Source organism: Eulemur rufifrons, chromosome 7 (genome assembly GCF_041146395.1).
Source record: "Eulemur rufifrons isolate Redbay chromosome 7, OSU_ERuf_1, whole genome shotgun sequence".
NCBI lineage: Eukaryota > Metazoa > Chordata > Mammalia > Primates > Lemuridae > Eulemur > Eulemur rufifrons.
The window spans coordinates 228961144-228978544 of record NC_090989.1 but is presented as its reverse complement, the minus strand read 5'-3'; the positions used below and the strand labels follow the sequence as shown (position 1 = coordinate 228978544).

At 42.9% G+C, this 17401-nt stretch overlaps 1 protein-coding gene across 1 annotated transcript; it reads right to left on the bottom strand.

Moving 5' to 3' along the window:
- Positions 1-4198: 4198 nt before the first annotated feature.
- MLANA (melan-A) lies at positions 4199-16967 on the bottom strand. The gene is made up of 4 exons (XM_069474194.1): positions 16891-16967; positions 12031-12127; positions 5569-5682; positions 4199-4267 (listed from the first exon to the last, which is right to left on the bottom strand). Exons 1-4 carry the CDS (start codon positions 16965-16967, stop codon positions 4199-4201), a joined length of 357 nt encoding a protein of 118 aa, XP_069330295.1.
- Between the last annotated feature and the right edge of the window lie 434 nt (positions 16968-17401).

The window sequence follows — 17401 nt, the reverse complement described above, 5'->3', positions numbered from 1 at the left end:
CCAAATGCCTGAGCCTTCACAACCTCCCCGGTACCCTTCCTGGGGACCTGAAGATGCAGGGTATCCCCAAATACTCTCGGGTCTCTGCCCAAAGCTTCATGTGGAAGAACAGGAACCAATTGGAATTTAAATTCTGCCTCAGCCAATTTTGTTGGCTATGATCATTTTCTTTTCCTAGCTCAGGGAGCTTTCTCTCCGTAAGCCAAGCTGCCATCCAGCTTTCTTGAGCTTTCTTTTTTTCTCATGAGAGATGATCCAACTTTGATAGAAGACAGTGCTTCTTTCCAAGACTTTCTCAAGGTCATCTTCCTGTAGGAACCATACTTTTGATATATATAGCTGATGTTTTCATATGCTTTGGGAAGTTGCTTCTCAATTTCCAAGCAGTAAATTCCCTTGATTTTCTGCAAATTTGCATTACGTGTTCTTGATATAGTTGACGTTTTAACTGGCAGTATTTGATGTTTTAGCTGAAGTTTTTGAATCTCACTTTCAAATTATCTTTTCAGACTACAAAAATGCTTATTCAGTTTGGTGACCATTTATTTGATTTTCTTTACTTAACTTTTTAAATAGACGTCGTTTTCTCCTTCAGGCCTTTTTAAGGAAACATTTAACAGCATCAACGTATTTCTTCTAATTGACTTGAAGTCTAGAGGTTCTCAATTTTCTTTGTTCTCTGATTTTCTTTGTCTCATTTCAAGTTGCCATCAGCCCTGTAATGTACTCTAAAGAGGGCAGGCAAACTAATTATCTTGAGTATGTTCTGAGAGATTTTAAAGGGCTCTCTTTATCATTTACAAAAAGCTTTCATTCATGTTTTCAAGTTGTCAAGCATTTTTTTCTGTTCTTCATTTCTCACATTTTTTCTTCTAGGTCACACACAGCTTCTTGGGATAGCAGTTTTAGGTTTTCCGAAAAATGAGTGTTTTCTTCCAAACCATCCATGATTTCCCTTTGAAGTTCTTCTGAGATGCTTTTAAGATGTTTTTGGAATCAGTCACTTGAGATTGAAGTATTTTGATACATCGAGTGATTATGCCTTGAAGTTGAAGCATGAAATGAAAGTTTAGGGGACTCCCTCCTGTTCTTTTTGAAGAAGGTCTTCAATATCCTCAAGTGACAAGTAGAGCTGTCCAGATACTTACTAAGTGCTGCCACAATAAGTGTTTGTAACTTCAGAGGACTAGTCTCCGCTGGAGGTAACTTGAAGGCTTTGTTGCTTTGTGTAATCAATCTGATCTTCTCACTGCCTTCAACCTGAGCAGACAGTTTTTCCAGCTCTTTTTCCCTCCTTAAAGTATGCATGTTCTTTACTGTAAAAATAATCAGAGAGGTCATATCAGAACCTCCCAATGAAATCCACACAGACTTGAGTCTTGTCTCAAACAGGAAACACCACTGAGGGCTGGACAGGAAGGAGAAGACCAGTTTCTGTAAAAAAAAAAAAAAAAACAGTGCTCTCTAACTTTGCTCACCACACAAAGGAGACAGTGAGATTATGTGTGCAGGGCATTTGAGCAAGTGGGAAATGCTAATTGCAGCCAGAGGACACCAGCCATGAGCTCTGACCACTCTAGTCGCCACCTGGCCCTGCAGGAAGCCTAGGAGATCAAAGCAGTGCCATGTCACCACCCAGCCTCTGCCCATGAGCATGTCAGGGTGTAATGGGGGGCACACTGTGTCCACGCTTATGGGTGAGACTCATTCTCCTGAATTCAAGTTTCCTTCAGCAGCGGGGAGGCCTGATCCTACCTACAAAGGTTACAAGGGTCTGCTTTCCCCGAAGGCTCCCCTCATTTGTGTTTAGTCAGTCCAGGTGGTGGGAGCACAGCGCTGAAAGCCCTCAATAAATGTATTAACTATTGATAACAGCCTTGTATTTCAATATCAAAATGGCAATGTCTTAACATTTCATGAACTTTTGGTGAGGCCAGTTTGTCCCACATTCAAGCCAAGCATTCCTAGATGGGGTCAGCTCTCCTTCATTGGTGACTTAGTGACCCAGGCTCCTTGAATCATGTGACTCTTACATCTTTAGCACATGGCTCCCAGCGTCCACCCTGCATTTGGTTTCCAATCCAGGGAGTCATCTTCAGAAGTGCGGCTGCCTCTGTGAAGGAAGTAGGTCCTTCTTTCTGAATCTGGCACCTTCTTTTTCTTTCAACAAAATCTCACTCTCCTAGTTTCTCTCTGGCAGATTCAGTCCAAGCCTCTTTGTCCATCACCTGGAACACTGCCTGGGGGACTCCGTGAGGACAGCCTTTTCCACTGGGAAAGGAGAGAATCCTCAGTGGATGACAGTCTGGGAAATTTGGGGGAGGTTTAGGGCTCAAGCCACAGGTCCCTCTATAGAGGTGGAGGATTGAGGCTCAGAAGAGACCTTGTGGTGAGGGGGGGAGGTGCCCAAATGCCTGCTGAAGTTTTCTTTGTTTAGGATTCATTTATTTCTTTGAAAAAAGGAGGGTGAGGCTTATTTGAAGTAGTAAGGTTTGACACAATCAGGAACAGTAGGATGATATTTTAGTATTTTGTTGGATGTCATTGTTTTCAATGTGTGTAATAAGTCTCTTCATTCTGTGTTTTTTCTCTTCAGTGCAATCTTGTCTTCGGTAGAAAATAGTGCAGTTATGTTACACTGGTGTTTCCGATGACACAGGTGATGTTAGGTGGTTTACTGACTCACCATGAAATAACAATGAATCACGTAGTGAGAAAGTCATTTCTTTAACACTCTCACAAGCCTTCTGATCATGTCAAAGACAGCCTTAACTTTCCTCTGATTTTTGCTCTTCTCCCTCTTTTATGAAGAGAGCAGGTCTCAGGTTCACAGCCTTCTGTGACAATGTCTTCCTAGGTCTTAATAAAAGTAATTTACTCTTATTATCTTCATTGTTATAGTTATCCTCTACTTATGGAAAAGAATACTGGTTTTTCATTTAGGGTAGTGATAGAAATTTAAGACAAAAAATTTTTGTAATGAGCTGCCTGAAAGAAAAATACTAGATAAATAGTGTAGGCAATATGTGGATATGACCAAAAAAGAAATTGCAGTGTTGCCATGCAAATAATGACAACATTCCAGAGTCTCTGGTCCTTTATGATTTCTTTTGTATTTTCTTGTGAGGGGGATTTGGGAACTCAAAGGAGCTAAATTACCACCACAGGGGCATTTAAGGCAATACACAGACATCAGCCAAAGTACAGGAGCTTTTACTTAAGTCGTTATACCACTTTCCGGTTTAACAGAATGTTTTGTTTTTTTTAGACAGTCTCATTCTGTCTCCCAGGCTAGAGTGCCGTGGTGTTAGCCTAGCTCACAGCAACCTCAGACACTTGGATCAAGCGATCCTCCTGCCTCAGCCTCTGGAGTAGAGGGAACTACATGTGTCCGCCACCATGCCCAGTTAATTTTTCCTCTTTTTAGTAGAGACGGGGCCTTGCTCAGGGCTCAGGCTGGTCTGAAACTCCTGAGCTCAAGAGATCCTCCCACCTCAGCCTCCCAGAGTGTTAGGATTACATGTGTGAGCCACCTTGCCCGGCCTAGAAAATTCTTGTCATTAATTAGGATTGCATTGAGCCTTGCAGTGAAATGTAATTAAACTGCATTGTATGTCTTACTTAAGATACAGGATCTTTATGGTATGTTATTGTAGTATCATGAAATTTTAGAACACAGAAAGACATTGCTAACATTTTCCTGACCAGATAAATAGGTCAATGAGCTATTTGTCTTAAACCTGTCAAGCTTTCCTTTGTGAGCGCTCCATAGCACAGATTCAGCCACAACGATCCCGTGAACAGTTCGTGTTGGTCAAGAAGTTGCATCTTCAAAAATCTGAATAGTTGTTTCGTTACTGGCCAAATTTCCAGGAAAAAGAAATTGTATGGTCCTAGAATACTCACTTGAATTCTGTCCTTCAGAAAATGACAGCATAGATTTATTAGCATTACCACTGGCACAGATAGGATCATGCATTATAACATTTATTGATGAATTTTTTCCCATTTTAATATTTCTCATCATTTCCTCACTTGATTAGTACTGCTAGTTGCTCTACTAAGAATTTAACGTTGGCTTGTCATTAGAGATGATATACATTGTTCCTACAGCATTCGAAGCAGAACATTAGACATTAAATTCAAGCAAAAGTGTGAGGGAAATCATTTCAGCATTTCTCAGGTGTCTTGCTGGCTCTTAAGGTGAATAAGGTGGTGGTGACTGTTCTGCAGAGAGTTTCTCATAGGCAGGCGGAGCGTTGGGAGCCTATGAGGATGAGAAAAGGAGATTGTGGGGTTGGCAACGGTGTATATGTTTCTGGGAAGGAATTAAGTCAAAACCATTAGCATCATATACATACTTTTGCAGTGGACTGAAACTCCTAAGTGTCTGCCTCTAATTTCCACCCAATGAGGTAATTGTTAAATTTCATAAGTGTTTATGTCAAGACATTTTTAGAGGAAGAGTAGAGAAAAATAGAGCTAAGGGGTTTCCCCAAATCTCAAAGGCTTATCTATACCTGGATTCTCCATGTTAGAAGTCCCAAGCCCTGACTAATGAATTCTTGAAACCTGGTTACAGACACTAACATACATTGCATCCCTACCACATGGATGCTTGTAACTGTGTCTAAAGGCACATGGATACTACCACCAGAGCACAAACGTGTCAGGCCTTCATTTATTGCTCACAACAATTCTAGAATTATTGTCATTGTTTTCATGTTACAGAGTGGGAAACGGAGGCACGGAGAGGTTCAGTCACTTGCCCCAGGTCACACAACTAATGAGCCGTGAAGCTAAGAATCAAACACAGTAATCTGGCTCCAGAGTCAGTGGGCGCAACCATTATGCTATCCTGTATCTGTGCTAGTGCTTCCTATAGAAATATCACACAAGGTCAGACGTGTAATTTTAAAATTTCTAGTAGCTACTTAAAGCAAAAATATATAGTTTTAATAAAATATTTTATTTAACCCAATATATTAATATCAAAATATTCCAACATGTAATCAATATAAAAATCATTAAAGAATTATTTATATTCTTTTCCACACACTGTGTCCTTGAAATAAGGTATGTATTGTAGTGCATTTAATTCCAACTACTGTTTCAAGGGCTCAGTAGCAGCATGTGGCCAGTGGCGACCTTGTCAGACAGCAGAGCTCTGTACAATTAATAACAGGTACTTTTCCCTCCCCTATATATCTACATTTATGAAAAAAGCAAATATAACTAAAAATGTAAAACAAAAGGATATTGTATCCAGAACCAAGATCTTCCTTTGGATCTTACATATAGGGCTCTCATTATTTACCCCAGAACATATGGATATTAGAGGACACAACTTAGAAAATCTCTGTGCTTCCCTTGTTTCTTTTTTTTATTATTTATTTTTTACTGTGGCTAAATATTCTAAAAGTTGCCATTTTGACCATTTTTAGGTGTATAGTTCAGTGGCATCAAGTACATTCACATTGTCCTTGCTTTTTAAATGAGAATGATTGTGTTCCCTTGAGTTAAAAACAGCCATACATGAAAATACCCGGATGCAAAAACTCAACCTACCACAGGTTCACAATTTTTCTCTTGAAAAGACAGTCTGCTGTCCTGATGACCAAGCCCTTCATGGGGGCATCTTCTTGTTAAGGCGCTTTGTTTACCAACATGAAGGCTTTTATCCTGAAAAGTAAATTGATAAAGGTGAGTGGGTAAGAAGAAATAATTGAGTCCATTTAACAAAAGAGAAGGAAGCCAAAGTTTTAAGAATGGGTTTTAATCTAGGTTCTGCCACTTACTTGCTGTATGTCCTCAGGCTAGTCACTTTACCTCTCTGAATTCCAGTTTTTCCATGTGTAATAGGAGGATAAATACCACCTGCTTCTCAGAATTTTTGTGGGAATTAACTAAAGGTAACGCACTGGTACAGTGCCTGGCACCCCGCAGTTAGTCAAAGAATATTTCTGAAGGGAAGGAGAAGAGTGAATCTACAAAAAGAACCTCTTTCAAACTTATCGTTCAAAAGTGAAGGAGAAATAAAGACTTTCTCAGACAAACAAAAATTGAGGGAATTTGTTGCCAGTAGACCTACCTTGCAAGAAATGTTAGGAGAAGTTCTTTAGAGAAAAGGAAAACAATATAGGTCAGAAACTCAAATCTACATTAAAAAAAAAAAGGAAAAGCATCAAAGAAAGAATAAGTGGAGATAAAATAAATTCTTTTCCTTATTCTTTAACAGATAATTTTGATCTAATAGTTCAAAATAATAGCAACAAGGTATTTGGTTATGTATGCTTATATACATGTAAAATGAATGACAGAAATGATAAAAGGGAAATGAGGAAAGAATTAAGATTATTGTGTTATTATAAGGTACTCGTACTACCCATGAAGTGGTATGTTCTTATTTGAAAGTTGGTGTGGATTAGTTCTAAATGTATATTGCAAACTCTAGGACAAGCACTAAAAAAAAGTAAAAAAAAAAAAAAAAGTAGTATCAGGAACAAGAGAAAATGGAATCATATAAAATGTCCAACTAAAACCACAAAAGGCAGAAAAAGTGGAAAATAAAAATAGTAACAAATAACAAGGGTCACAAATACAAAACAGTAACAAATATGATAGATATTACTCCCACTATATCAATAATCACTTTGAACATCAATGATCTAAATGCACCAATTAAAAGACAGAGATAGTCAGATTGGATCAAAAAATAAGACTCAACTGTGTTGTCTACAAGAACCCTCTTTAAATATAAAGACACATGTACATTAAAAGTAAATGGATGCAGAAAGATATACCATGCTAACACTAATCAAAAGAAAGTAGGAATTCCTATACTAATTTCAGAAAAAGCAGATTTCAAAGCCAACAAAGTTATCAGGGAAAGAGAAAGGCATTACCTAATGATAAAGGGATCGATTCTCCAAGAAGACACAGGAACACTTAACATGTGTGTACCTAATAACAGCACATCAAAATACATGACAGAAAAACTTCAAGGACAAATGGTTGAATCTACCATGGAGTTGGAGTTTTAGTTGGAGACTTCAACACTGTTCTATCAGAAATGGACAAATCTAGCATGTGAAAAATTAGTAAGGCATAGTCGAACAATAAAACCGTCAACCAACAAGATATAATAGACATCTATAAGCTGCTTCATCCAACAATAGCAGAATATATATTCTTCTCAAGCCCACATAGAGCATTCACCAAGATAGACCACATTCTGGGCCATAAAACATGTACTAACACATGTATTTATTTTTTTAACAGATTTAAAAGAATAGAAATGATATAATATTTGCTTGTCAGACCACAATAGAATTAAAATAGAAATTAATAACATAAAGATAGCTGGAAAACCCCAAAATATGTGAAGATTAAGCAACACATTTCTATATAGCACATGGGTCAAAGAAGAAATCTCAAGAGAAATTTAAAAATATTTTGAACTAAACTAAATTGAAATACAACTTATCAAAATTTGTGGGATGCAGTGAAAGCAGTACTTAGAGGGAAATTTATAACATTGAATGTTTATACTGGAAAAGAAGAAAGACCTAAAATCAGTCATCTAAGCTTCCACCTTTGGAAAAAAGAAAAGAGCAAATTAAATCCAAAGTAAGCAGAAAAAAAGAAATAAAAATTAAAGCAGAAATCAGTGAAATTGAAAACGGAAAATCAATAGAGCAAATCAATGAAACCAAAAGCTGGTTCTTGGAAAAGATCAGTAGAATTGATAAGTCTTAAGCGAGGCTAAGAAAAAAAAGACAGAAGACACAAACTACTATTATCAGAAATGAAAGAGAGTAATCACTACAGATCCCATGGACATTAAAAGGGTAAGCAAGGAATACTATGTTCACAAATGTGAAAGCCTAGATGAATCTAATCAATCTTTGAAAGACACAATCTGTCAAAATCCCCACAAGTAGAAATAGACCATCTGAATAGGCCTATATCTACCATAAAAATTGAATCAAAAATTAATGACCTAAAACAGAAAGCACCAGGCCCAGATGGGTTCACTGGCAAATTTTACTAAACATTTAGGGAAGAAATTATATGAATTTTCTATGACCTCTTTCACAAGACAGAAGCAGAGGAAATACTCTCTACCCCATTCTATGAGGCCAGCATTACCTTAATACCAAAACCAGACAAAGACATGACAAGAAATGAAAACTACAGATCAATATCTCTCATGAATATAGATGCAAAAATCCTCAACAAAATATTAGCAAATCAAATCCAACAATGTGTAAAAAGAATTATATGCTATGACTAAGTGGGATTTATCCCAGTTATGAAAAGCTGGTTCAACATTAGAAAATCAACTAATTACACCAACAGGCTAAAGAAGGAAAATCACAATTGTATCAATACATGTAGGAAAAGCATAACAATCAAGCTCCCGTTAATAATTAAAAATTTTCAGTAAACTAGGAACAGAGGGAAACTTCCTCAACTTTGCCAAGAATAGCTACAAAAATCCTGAGGCAAAACATACTTAATGATGAGAAGCTCGAGGCTTTCCCACTAAGATCAGGAACAAGGCAAGGATGTCTCCTCTCATCACTCCTTTTCAGCGTCATCCTGGAAGTCCTGACTAATGCAATAAGACAGAAATAAAATGTATACTATTGGGAAGAAAAAAATTAAAACTGTCTTTGTCAATTATTTTTTTTTCTTTTACTTAAGTCTCTCACCTGCCACAAGATAGAAATGTGATCCACTCTCTCAGCTCACCGCTAATTCTCTGAATTTACATTCTAACTCAGGATGCATGTTAAAATGGGGATTCCTCCACCCCACTGCCGGAGAAGCTCCCAGAATCTGCCTTTCAGCAAGAATCTCAGGTGATTCCAATGCAGGTGTCCCCTGACCATGCATTGAGAAACACAGTATCTTGGGACATGAGCGTAAACTGAGCTGTCAGCAGGAGCCTTAAAATTCTTCTCCAGGAATGAAGAAGTATCGTGTCCTAAACTTCCTAGTGAAGGTGTAAAACTGGTAAATATAAAAGCCCACGTTCAATTCCTTACAAATCATCTCCCACTCCCTTCTGCAGAAACATGTTACTGCTAAAAAGCAGTCTTTCCTTTCAAAAGATGTTTTTCAGGGCTCAGGGAAATTGTTAACCAAGGGAGAAATTTTAGGAGATCTAAATTCCAAACATCCTCACTACCATCCTGTGGACAATGAAAGTTAGAAGTAGACAGTTCAAAGCTTAATGAAGGCTGATAAAAGTGGAGTAATTCAGGTACCCAAAGCTTGTATTTATTGTCATTTATGTTCTTTTGCTTTCAAATGAAAATAGAATCACCAAAGAGAGAAAGGAGGTGATTATGTAATTAAATGCACTACTTAATGCACTGTTTTACATAATTTTGCCTACATTTCTTAGACTGCTGATTCCCAACCTGGCTTTGCTGGAGATATGAAAGTCTCAAAACAAGATTTTAATATTAATTTTAAAAATAAATATGATAGAGAGCATTTTTAGGCAGTAGGGGAACCAAGGAATTTAAACACATTTCTATCTCATAAAAATTTCAGAAACTCTACAAATCATTGATCCAGTCATAGAGAAATGTAGACATCGTAGGTTGAATTTGAACCTTACCAAGCAAAATAGTCACAGTGTCTGAGCACACATTAAGTCCCTCTGTTATTCTTTAAACGAATGAATTTAAGATGAGAGCGCTGAAGCATAAAGGAGAAACATCATTGTCTTTGTGTCCAGTGGCATCAAGCTAATCATTGTAGTTAGTAAGGAAGTGGGTACCAATATATTGAGTGTGTAGAGCCTTTACTCCCTGAAAGACTAACTCATTGTGTTTTTGATATTCAAGTATATCATGAAATAAAAATATAGAAGAAACTATGTATTAAATAAAAACCGATAGACATTGTTTTATCAATATATCATGTGTTTCCACCATGGCTAGGCCTAGAATAGAGCTAACGAGGCTTGGAGAAGTTAACACCTAAGATCACCACGCGAGTCAGTGGCAGACAATGAGACCAAATGCTGATGCCATACAATCGTATGACCTCCGTGTGCCAGGCACTGTGCTAGGCACTGGAGAAACAAAGAGGAATAAGAAATAGTCTCTGTTTCGGTTCATAAATGGGGGAAGGAAAAGGGGTGGAAGAGGTAAAAAGTAAATAAGTAATTACAAGGCAATGTCACAACCCCATGCTAGAGCTGCAGATGGAGCTCTGTGGCAGAGAGCAAAGCCCTCCCCTCCTAGCGGAACCTGTGGCTTAAGGCAAAACGTGCCCTGCTAGGTCCTTAAGTGCAGCCTTTTGACTGAATCTAAATTTTACAGAACAAATTCTTTTATTAAAAGGGGTGCAGCAGAGAAAGTTTTTCTTGCCTCCTTTGGTGCTTAAAAAAGAACAATCTTGACATCAGAAGGCCGCAGGTTCCCCACGCCTGCCTGGGTTCCCACTAAGTGTCAACATACCAGAGGGCTGTGCTTGGCGGGTGTGTGAGCCCCAGACTTGCCCTGCCTTTCATGGTTTGTATTTGTATTCACACTCTGGCAAGACAGGCACTGGGGAAACGGAGACACGAGACTGCCCAGGTTTCTGGGCAAGAAGGAAAAGAATTTGAAGCTGCATCTCTCACCTTCCCCTTCTCACCAGACTGCCCAGCCCCAACCCCCACCCACCCTGACCCTCCTCTCCTTCCCGGGACAGCTTCTTCTGAATGAAGTGCTTGCTGAATGAGCACTGGGACTTTCCAACATCTTTTGTAAAGATAATTGTTTTCCATTATGCATCAACCTGAAAAGCTTTCATATCTGTAATAAACAAGGAGAGAGCGAGCAATCCTTTCATTCCATCGCTCACTATGCGGGATGCCTTTGGGTGCTTAAATGCTAAGGTGCTGCCTGACTCCACCAAGATTGCTGAAACTCATAGTTTTCATAGTTTATGGACTCAGCTGACAGTTCCCATTCGTGGAAGATCCTGGCACCACAAGACTGGACCGTGTCATTGTGTTAGCTTCCTGTTTATTTGGATAAAGAAGAAAAAATACCATTAAAACCATGTTGGCCATCTAAGGGGGATGGAGCCTGTTTAAAAAACAAACACAAAAAAAAAAAACCACACACAGTGATCCTTTGTGCTGCTGTGGGGAGGATGGTTTTCTCATTGCACTGATGTCTGAAGGGGTCTTGGACACCCTGAGCTGCCAGAGCAGAGTCAGAAGAACTTGGAATTCTCAGGGAACTGGGAGGAAAGGGGTGAAGAGGCAAGGTACGAGGAGCGGGCCACTGAGTGGAGGAGCGGGGCCAGCAGGAATCCCCGTGAGTGTTGGTAAGACCTGACGTGCCTAATCTACTGCTGTTTGCTGTGCGAGAGGACCACAACCCCCTTCCCATGTGCCCTACAGACCATCGGTGTTCAGTGACACACAACAGGCACCCAAGTTTGCTACGAGGGGAACCATTATGTCCCCCAAAATTCATGTGTTGGAAACTTAATCCCCAATGCAACAGTGTTGAGAGGTGGGCTCTTTAAGAGGTGATTAGGTCACGAGAGCGCTGCTCTCATGAATAGATTAATGTCATTATCTCGAGAGTGGGTTTGTTATAAAAGTGAGTGCGGCCCTCTTGCTCTCTCACTCTCCTGCCCACGTGACGCCTCCCACTATGATATGATGCAGCAAGAGGGCCCTCACCAGATGCAGCCCCCAGATCCTGGACTTCCCAGCCTACAGAACTGGGAGACAAATAAATTTCATTTCTTTATAAATCGCCCGGTCTCTGATATTCTGTTATAACAGCACAAAACAGACAAAGACACAGGGCAAGTTCCTGGTTGGGCTGCATGCCTGGGCCGAGGCAAAGGATTGCAAGAAGTACAATACAAGAAAAGCTTCATTAGAAGTGGGAATCCAAGCTAGGGGTGATCATGAGAATGTTATTTCACTCCTCGGAAATCCAGAGGAAGAGGTGGAAAGGGAGTCCTGAGTCTGGAGGGATCCTGGCAGGGAACTCTACTCACCGTCAAGGTTCTGTATCCACTTCGTCTTCTGCAGTACCAGCAGCTGATGAGCAGTAAAATTCCCAGGATCACTGTCAGGATGCCAATCCCCGCGGCCCTGGCCCAAGAGACAGACAAATCCGCCTTGTCATAGAAACATTGTTCCAGATTCTGACGAACCAAAGATCAATCTTCTCTCTTCGTATGGGCTTTGACAGCCCAAAGAAGCACCTCCCAGTCCCCAAGTAGTTTCCCACCTCTCATACCCGACCAGAGCTCTAACACCTGTATCCAGGGACAGGTCCTTGTCTAGGAGCCTGTTAGGTGTGTGCCCACAGGAGCACCGCCAACTGGCAAGGCCCAGGAATCCAAGTTCCAGGCACAAGAAGTGCCATAGCAACTGATCCTTATGGGGACAATGTATTTATTACGGCTGAATTATCTCTTCTTCTCATCAAAGCATTTTTCCAATTCAGTCCACAAAAAGGAAGTGAAAACTAGCATTGACTGAATATCTACCGTAAGCCAGGTGCTGTGCTAAACACTCCACATGCATTAGCTTATTTAATTCTCATGACAGCCCTGCAGGGTAGGGACCATTTGCCATTCCCGTTTCACAGATGAGGAAATAAAAGCAGAAATTAAATGACTTGCTGGTGGTCATGCAGAGCTAGCACAAGACAGAGCTAGGATTTGAACCTGAGTCTGTCTCATTTGTGTTTGTGCCCTCTCTTCCCCAAACCCAAACTCCCCCCTTTACTCCTTGCAGCCATGGGGAGAAGCGTCAGGTGTAGCATTACCTATTGCGAAGGATCTGATCCCAAGCAGCGGGATGCCAATCTGGGGTCTAAACCAGCCTTTTGGGCCTTGTGCTCAGTGACCCCTGGGAAGCATCTTACCACAGAGGCCCTGGAAACAGGGTGTGGGGCTGTGCGCGCCCTAGCTGACATCTGCCTGACCATCACAGCGTGGTCAAAATTGAGAGTACAGAGTCTGTTATCTGTGGACATCAACTTGCTGAGAGAGGCCCTGCAGAACTGAGTGACTCACAAGAGGTGGAGCAGCTACAGGAGGAGCAAGGTTGAACTAAGCCTTCTCCCAGAGAGACTTTCGTCCAGTACCATCTACGGACCACATCTGTCTCAAGACTGCTGAGGCATCAAGCTCGTCCTGGCCATCTCCCAATGGGATGGAGAGAGAACCACGGGATGACACTGCTAGATGGAACCTCTGACCCAGTTATGTAGGCCGATCACCCATCTTATAGATCATGACGTTGAGACCAACCAAGATTCATCAATGTCACCACCACCATAGTGACTACTCTCCATTCACTGAGCACCAACCTGGGCCAGGCACTGTGATGAGCACCCCACACATATGCTTTTATTCCACCCTGACAACCGTCCTCTGAGGAAGGAATGATGTTCATTTTGCAGCTGCCATCAGGCTGTTACAATGCCGAAGGTTTGTACAACCGTTAAGTGGCAGAACCAGCGTTCACAGCAACTGGCATTAGAAACTCAGTGAGCGAGCACTAGAATTTGGGCCAGATCCAGCTCTCCCATCTCCCCGGCCAGTGCTTTTCCTGCAGAATCTCTCTTTCCTAAAAGGAAGCCGTCACAAGGAGTATTCAATGGGCTCTTGTGACTGGGGGCAGGTGATCCACAACCAGAAGGCCCGTGGTGCAGTTTTACCCTGTGGCTGTCCCTTTGAACGTCTTGACACAGACAGAGCTCTGTTCTGGCTCTTCGTGCACAGTCACGTTACACTCATGACACACGCAAGGGACTGAGAGTGAAAGGCACCAGAGTATGCCACACACACCAGAAAAGCCATTGCTCAGCATAGCAGGGCTCCTCAGAATGTCACCTAAATACCACCCGCAGCAGAATCACCGGAGATGCACGTTAAGGAGCAGATTTGGGGGCCCCACCCCGGCCTATCAAATCAGCCACTTGGTGGCAGTGCCTAGGAATCCGCATTTTAACAAGCTCCAGGGATGACTGACGCCCCACTCAACTGTGAGAGCCCCTTTCCACTGAGGTTTCAAAGAGATAGGCAATACTCAAAGCAGGTGTGTTGCCATTTTTGCCTGGGTGTGGGGACTTATTTTGCATTGTTCTTCCTCAAGCTATGCAGTGGCACCCTTTTGAGAAGGATAAATATCCTCAGATCTTGGAGATGCATTGTTCCAATGAAGCTGTCCTCGTTCCCCTGACACTACTGCACCTGTCTGAACCAGCAGCCAGCTGGGCAGGGACATTTCATGAGAGGAGTGAGTCTTTTCATGACAGGCCTCGTGCACAGGTAGTTATTTCCTGGACTGACCTTCCCTGCCCTGCACGAGGTCATGACGTTCCATGCATTCAGTGCTTCCTTCCCTCACAGACTGAAGCTAAGTGTGTCTCTGTGCTGGGGGCTTTGGTCATGTCACCCCCTACACAAAGAAAAATGTCAAGGAATGACTTTCTGCTGACAAAAGGACAGCTCCCACACATGTAGGTCGAATGGGCATTTTTCTTTTGCACTGAAACCCAGAGGCTGTCTCGTGTTCTCAGGGAAGGTGCCGGAGAATCTACCTGACTCTGCACAAGCACCTTGTTCAGGTTGCAAGACGCAGAAAGCTTATGCCTTCGGTCAAGGGCTTCCTCACGTGATAATGGTAAGAAACCCTTGTGTCCTTTGTTAAGCTGTTGTCCCTCAACTTCAAGCCCACCTTTCTGTGCTCTGCTCTGTGAAGCTGGGGCTGCACTCTGCAAACCCCACTTCTCCTTGCCCGTTGGCTCCCATTAGGGTACTCTGGCGGGGCAGGGAGCTGCTCCTTCCAGTGTGCTTCCTGTTCCTGCCTGGCATCACCCCCGCAACAGGGCCTCACGCAGTCCGTCCGTCCCAATCACCAGCTCTTCACCCGGCACCCCCAGAGCCGGCTGCATCGGGCCCTCCCCAGCGAGAGCACCAGCGACCTGTGCCCCCACCTCAGAGCTCAGCGTGCTTGATTCACGGGTCCCCTCTACACTCCTGAGGCACCAGAGCCAGCCAATCAGAAACCCCTCCTTAGAGACCTGGGTCCCATCTGTGTGGGGCTCCCCCACCGTCCCTTTATTCCCCCTCCCCAGGGGCCGCCCTTGGGTTACCTCTGTCTTCTTGGCCTCCTCGTGCCTGTTTAACCAATTCCCTACATTAAAGTCTTTACGCTGAAACTCCTCGTTGGTCTCCACCTTCCTGACCAGTCCCTCAAAGTAACCCTGTCAAGGTTGTAGAAGCACCGGGACCCTCCCCGGCTGGGAGCAATGGCACCAAATGGCAAAGGCCACCTCAGTTTTCAGCCTACCGAGCCGGCAACCTCCTCCCTCCAGCGAGAAGCTGTTGGGCCTTCAGCTTCACACAGACACGCTGATCTCTGCCCCAGCCTCTCACTGGGTGGGACTGTGCAAATATTTGCGTCTTAATAGCAGGGACTCTGGAGGCAAACAGACCTGGATTTAAATCCTCGTGCTACCATGTTGGGCTGTATGTGTCCTGATTTCTCTAAATCTTTCCTCATTTACAACACGGCAAGGATGATACTCACCAGGGTGGGTGTCACCATGTGGGGAGTGAGCAGAAGTAATGTGTGTCACTTGAAAGGAATGGCCCTAGCTTCTCCTTTATCCCCACTTCTGCTGGTGAGACACGGAGATAATGGTGCACCATCTTCAGCCATGGAGACAAAAAGCAACTTCCAAAGGGAATAACCAGCGAGAAGAAAACTGACAGGGCTTGAACTTTTTACTCTTGGATTCTTACATGAGAGATCAATAAAATTATATTTTCAAGAAGAGTCAGAGTCTGTTGATTCATTATGTAGAGGCTGAAACGATATCCTATCTAATACCACGTGCAATTGCCTCCCCTCCCTCAAAGAGTACATTTTTACTCTCGGGGACATTTTATTAGAAGATATTGCCACCCTCATCCGCAGGTGGCCACACGGGGGTATTAGAGAATCCTGCACTAGGGTCTTCTGAGGAAATGCTCCCAGCCTGAATTCTTCCTTAGCACCTTTCTTGGGTTCTCCATCTCGCTTGTCCCTGCTGGTTGAGTCTGTTAAACATTTTTCAACAACATAAGAAATAGTCCAAGTAAAAACTGGCTCCTCGTCCTGCTGGAGTCCTACTCAGAGGGTGGCACCTCCCCTCCCGCCACAGCCTTTCCCACTCCTGGAACGTGCAGGTGTGTCCCTGTGGCCTCTGGTTTCCCACTGCTGCGTTTACATTTGCTGACAGTGTTCTCATGCCTCACTCTCCCGCTACATTGTGGGCTTTCTCAAAGATAAGAACAGTGTCTTGGGCCGATATACAATGCTTGGCACTCAGAAATGCTTAATCATGTAAATATTTATTTTTAATTAACTCTGAACCCCAAATGCCTTTCTCTAGGATAAAGTTATGCTGCACCATCTTCACCCTGGAGTCAGGTTGCAGGCTGAGCCAACACGCCTGCCTTGTCCTCACTGGCTGTTTAGCGACTCACCTTTATTCTGCCTGCAAACCACCTTCAGGAGCTTGAGTGGAGTGGACAGAATGAGGCTTGAGGAAAGAGGCACCTTGATCCTGGTCATGTGTTTTTCAGCTTGGGAACCTACAGCTAAGGCCCAATAGCCAGGAATGCAGACACAACGGCAAGATCCAACCTTTTATCTTTCCTGTCTTCCTGCCTGTTTGGCCTCAGAAGCCTGAGTGAGCCCCTGTAGGACCACAGGGTCTCCTCACCCTGTTGCCAGGGATTTTACTTTCTGGAGAGAGAAATGCTAAGGAGACTTACGCACCGGCCTGTGCTGGTGCAAGTCAGCGGCTTTCAGCAAACTGGAAACCCTGCTGGGTCTGGTTTCGAACTTACTCTTCAGCTGTGATGTACGAGTGGCGGTGCCCCTTCTTGGAGTAACCATAGATGAAGTGAGTGTTTTCTTTTGGCATCTTGTAGGGTCGGGGTTCAGGACACCTAACAGAGGGGCACAGGGGCATCATTTAGTGCATCCAACGCAACCTTATTCAGCATCTCATAAGGACCACGAAGCCATCATCACTAGGGGTTCAACACTGACAGCCAGGCCAGGCGCGGTGGCTCACGCCTGGAATCCTAGCACTCTGGGAGGCCAAGGCGGGTGGATCATTTGAGCTCAGGAGTTCGAGATCAGCCTGAGCAAGAGCGAGACCCCGTGTCTAAGAAAAAATAGAAAGAAATTATATGGACAGCTAAAAATATATATATAGAAAAATTAGCCGGACATGGTGGTGCATGCCTGTAGTCCCAGCTACCCAGGAAGCTGAGACAGGAGGATGGCTTGAGCCCAGGAGTTTGAGGTTGCTGTGAGCTAGGCTGACACCATGGCACTCTAGCCTGGGCAACA

What these genes read in the sequence shown, in the direction of transcription:
- MLANA (XM_069474194.1), bottom strand. Translation starts at nt 16,967, where the DNA reads ATGCCAAAAGAAAACACTCACTTCATCTATGGTTACTCCAAGAAGGGG. An exon ending in TCGTACATCACAGCTGAAGA is followed by an intron (nt 12,128 to 16,890) that starts GTAAGTTCGAAA and finishes CTCTTGGGCCAG; the next exon opens with GGCCGCGGGGATTGGCATCC. An exon ending in AGAAAAATTGTGAACCTGTG is followed by an intron (nt 4,268 to 5,568) that starts GTAGGTTGAGTT and finishes TCATCCTCATAG; the next exon opens with GCTCCCAACGCTCCGCCTGC.